The sequence below is a fragment of the Nematolebias whitei genome, chromosome 1 (genome assembly GCF_014905685.2).
Source record: "Nematolebias whitei isolate Nwh7 chromosome 1, NemWhi1, whole genome shotgun sequence".
Lineage (NCBI taxonomy): Eukaryota > Metazoa > Chordata > Actinopteri > Cyprinodontiformes > Rivulidae > Nematolebias > Nematolebias whitei.
In genome coordinates this window covers 91,176,096-91,180,025 of record NC_056498.1, presented here as the reverse complement: position 1 = coordinate 91,180,025, position 3,930 = coordinate 91,176,096, and the positions used below count along the sequence as shown (strand labels likewise).

Below are 3,930 nucleotides of genomic sequence, written 5' to 3'. Positions count from 1 at the left end.
TATATATATATATATATATATATATATATATATATATATATATACATGTATACTGTTTTGTATTGATTTATTTATAAATTGTTGGGTTTTACTTGATATGGGACCTGAGTCAGAATTTCGTACCATAAACATACAAATGTGATCTGGTATGACAATAAAAACAATTCTTGAATCCACTAAAAAAGTCATTTAGTAAAAGTTATATATCTAAGGAAACAAGCAGAGTGTGTTGAATCATCACTTTGTCGCAGTCTCCCATCCTGAGCAAGCACAAAAGCAACAGTGGAAAGGAAAACTCCCTTTTACCAGGAAGTAACCTCCAGCTGAACCAGGCTCAGGACGAGCGGCCATCTGCTTCGACCTGCTGGGTTTGAGAGGACAGGAAGGAGAGACAAACACAGAATGGCTGGTCCAGGTGTACTTTCTATAAGAGGAAAGACAAAAACACATGTTCAGAATAGAAATATGGTAATTACAAATACAAACAGGTAGAGTAAAGACAGCAGCAGAGTCAGGAAATGTTGTCCTCCAGCAGTCTAAGCCTACAGCAGCATAACTAAAGGACAGCTCAGGAAACACAAGCCAACCCTAGCTATAGGATTTATCAAAAAGGAAGGTCTTAAGCCTAGTCTTAAAACTGGATAATGTGTCAGCCTCACGGACAGAAACTGGAAGTTGGTTCCACAAGAGAGGAGCCTGAAAGATCTGCCTCTACTTACTACGTCACACACCAATGTGAAAAAACGCTGGGAAGCTACAGAACTAACAACTGCTAAATATCACTTTTGTTTAGAGTTTGGCACAACTCATGCAAGATTCTGGAAAACATCAACAAATTAAAACTATCATTCCTTCAAAAAATGCATAATTCCTACATGTGTGTCCAGTTTCAATACTTTTTTTGTCTGTCTAAACAGATCTCACTTGTAAATGAGTCTTCTAGGCTCAATGAGACTTATCTGTCTAAATAAAGGTTGAATGAATGAATGCATATTCCACGCTGCCTTGCACGTTAGTTTCTATCACAGATTGGATTGATCTGTTAGTATACAGTACATATGTATTGGGGATGACTGTCGGGTACTACCACACCAAAATTTAGCTAAATATCTGTAGAATTGGTGAATTTATAGGAATTGCTAAGGTTGATTAGCTTTGACAGCCATTTTGAATCTGGTTTGTTCCAAAAGGAAGCCATTTGAAGATGCAAATCCACTTCTTACTTTCTAGGAGTTTCAGTGAAATTTGTTCAGTGGTTCATGAGATGTTTTGTGAACAGGCAGACAAACATGCACGCACACACATGCTCACAGGTACATGCTCGTTAAATAGCTTGCGAAAAAAACAATGTCTGGTGAACAAGTTTTAATTAATTTGTTAGAAATCTATTTTCATATTAACCTTTCAGATTAACAGGTGATTTGTATGTGAGGGGTAGCAGTGGCTCAGTTGTTAGAGCTGTTGCCTCTCAGCGAGGTCACAGGATCAAATCCAACCTGAAGGCCTTTCTGGGTGGAGTTTGCATGTTCTTTTTGTGCATGCGTGGGTTTTCTCCAGGTACTCAGGTTTCCTCCCACAGACCAAAAACATGCATGTTAGGCTGATTGGTAACTCTAATATGTCCCTAGGTGTGAGAGCGAGAGTGAATGGTTGTTTGTCTTTGTGTCCCTGTGATGGACTGGAGACCTGTCCAGGGTGTACTCCGCCTCTCACACAGTGATAGCTGGATGTGGGCACCAATGACCCCCGCGACCTGAAAAGGAAGATGCAAGTAAAGATAATGGTTGGATGGATGGATTTTATGTGAATGGTAAATGGACTGTATAGCACCTTTCTATCTTATTTCAAGACACTCAAAGATCTTTACTCAACAATCTGTGCCTCATTTACCCATTCATACAGCACTCTACTAGATCTATACAAAACTAATTGAACAAATCATTCAAGAGTGCTTTATCACATTCATACACTGATGGGACACACATCAGAGACAATGAGGGGTTCAGTGTCTTGCCCAGGGACACTTCGGCATGTGACTGCTGGTGGATTCGAACCCCCAACTCTCGCATTGGAGGACGACTGCTCTAACCACTCAGCCACAGCCACCCATAAACAAATATGAGACAAGCAAACAAATCCCTGAGTGGATGGGGTTGTAGTTAGTATGTGAGACTTGTTGAAGAGGATGGTTATTAAATATGCGTAATTAAGTGCATGGCCACTAGAGAGAGCAACAAGATCACTGAAGATCCAGAAAACAATTATTTTAGCAAACATTGACAAGCTGTCCTGTTTTTATTTTTTGAACAACAGGTTTTTTTTTTCCTTTTATATTACACTATTTTTCCCTTTTAACATCTTTATAGCATCTTAGTCATTTGCTTATCAGTAATTTTGATACATTTCTTGTTGGTTCTTTGTTATGGGGTTTGTAAATGAAGCAAAATGATAAGCAAACTAGTTTGTATACAAAGTTTTAATTTCTGGGTAAATTTTACATGACTAAACTCATTTTCTGTATTTTCAATGGACAAAAAACCCTAAATTGCTTCAGCTGACACGTTACTTGAGCTCATTATGAGAAACACGCAAATAGTTGATGTGAAAATAGTGAACTGGTTCTACAGTAGCCTAGATAGGACCAAAACAAAAACATCACTGACTCGGATTTAAATGTTTATTTTCTGTATGGTACTGAGGGAGAAGTGAACTTTGCAGTTTATGCTGCAAGATGTCAATACATCCCTACACTCTGGATCTTTTCAGTACATTTTAAATTATAATCTACGTTACTTGGTGTGTGTTTTTATGTGTGTTGATTTGAAATAAAACTACTGACCACATTTTTTTTCTTTCTTCTCAGGTGTGAGCTCCATGGAGACTATGCTGGCTCACCTCTTCTCTCAGCTGCTTGTCATCAGCGTTCAAATCGTCCTGATGCTGCTCTTCATCCTTCTCGTCTTTAAGGTAGACACCAAAACACACACTCACAAATAAACTTTCCTAAGGCTGGCTGGAGGTAACCAAACACTCTTATCCCTGGGCAGTTTAGCAAGCAGAGCCCCTCCTAACAGGATTTGGTTTGAGTTTGTGCAGAAATCCTACCTGACAGGTTGAAGGTTAATGTTTTTTCAGCCCGGCAGGTCATTCATTTGCATTTACTGCATCAACAAAAATGAGCTTTCACCTGTAAGAGCCATGATTATGGGAATTTTGATGGAATCAGCAACCAGTTTAAATTAACTTAACTTCTGAAAGATCAGCAGATATGTTTCCTGTACAAACCTCACTCCATGCGTCTGGTATTGATTGTCAGTGGGTCATGTATGGAATCGAGACAGTGAGAAGCTCTTCAGTGTGCTTGCTGAGTCTGCATGCTTTTAGTTGTGTGTGTGTGTCACTGTATGTGTGTTAATTAAGGTGCTTGAAGTCCAAAGAGACCACCGGGTCATAAATCATTTCCTGCTTTGCCCATATCCAGGGATCGCGGCAGGATTGCCACGACAACAGCCTGGGATTGCTGTGGCAACCGTGTGGTCATGTGGCCTCTGGGTCTATTTTTGCTCGTTGTCAGGGGAGACGGATAGAGTCTGAGCACAGCAAGGAGTTCACCAGGACAAACATTCCTGCACAGTTAGAGACTTTATCACCTTGAACGGTCTGAACAGAGTCCGGTAGAGTTTTCTCAGCTTTGAAGGGTTTTTATAAACGCGTCATGTTGCTTTGAACTTTACTTATTTGCTTATTTACAACCAGACTGAGTAATTGGCATGTCTTTACGTAGTTTTTATTTTTTTTTAGCATTTCCCGTTATTTTTGGCCAAAGATCAGTGCAGAACCTTGGAGTGTGTGTGTGTGTGTGTGTGTGTGTGTGGGGGGGGTGTTGTGTGTGTGTGTGTGTGTGTGTGTGTGTGTGGGGGGGGGGGGGGT

General features: G+C 40.1%; 1 protein-coding gene across 1 annotated transcript in view; it reads left to right on the top strand.

The window, feature by feature from the left end:
* abch1 (ATP-binding cassette, sub-family H, member 1) overlaps nucleotides 1–3,655 on the top strand; it is a 49,527-nt gene extending 45,872 nt beyond the window's left edge. The window contains exons 18-19 of the mRNA XM_037674609.1: nucleotides 2,864–2,967; nucleotides 3,575–3,655. Of these exons, the coding sequence (XP_037530537.1) occupies nucleotides 2,864–2,967; nucleotides 3,575–3,655 (185 nt within the window). The remainder of the gene's footprint in view (nucleotides 1–2,863; nucleotides 2,968–3,574) is intronic.
* Nucleotides 3,656–3,930: the final 275 nt, after the last annotated feature.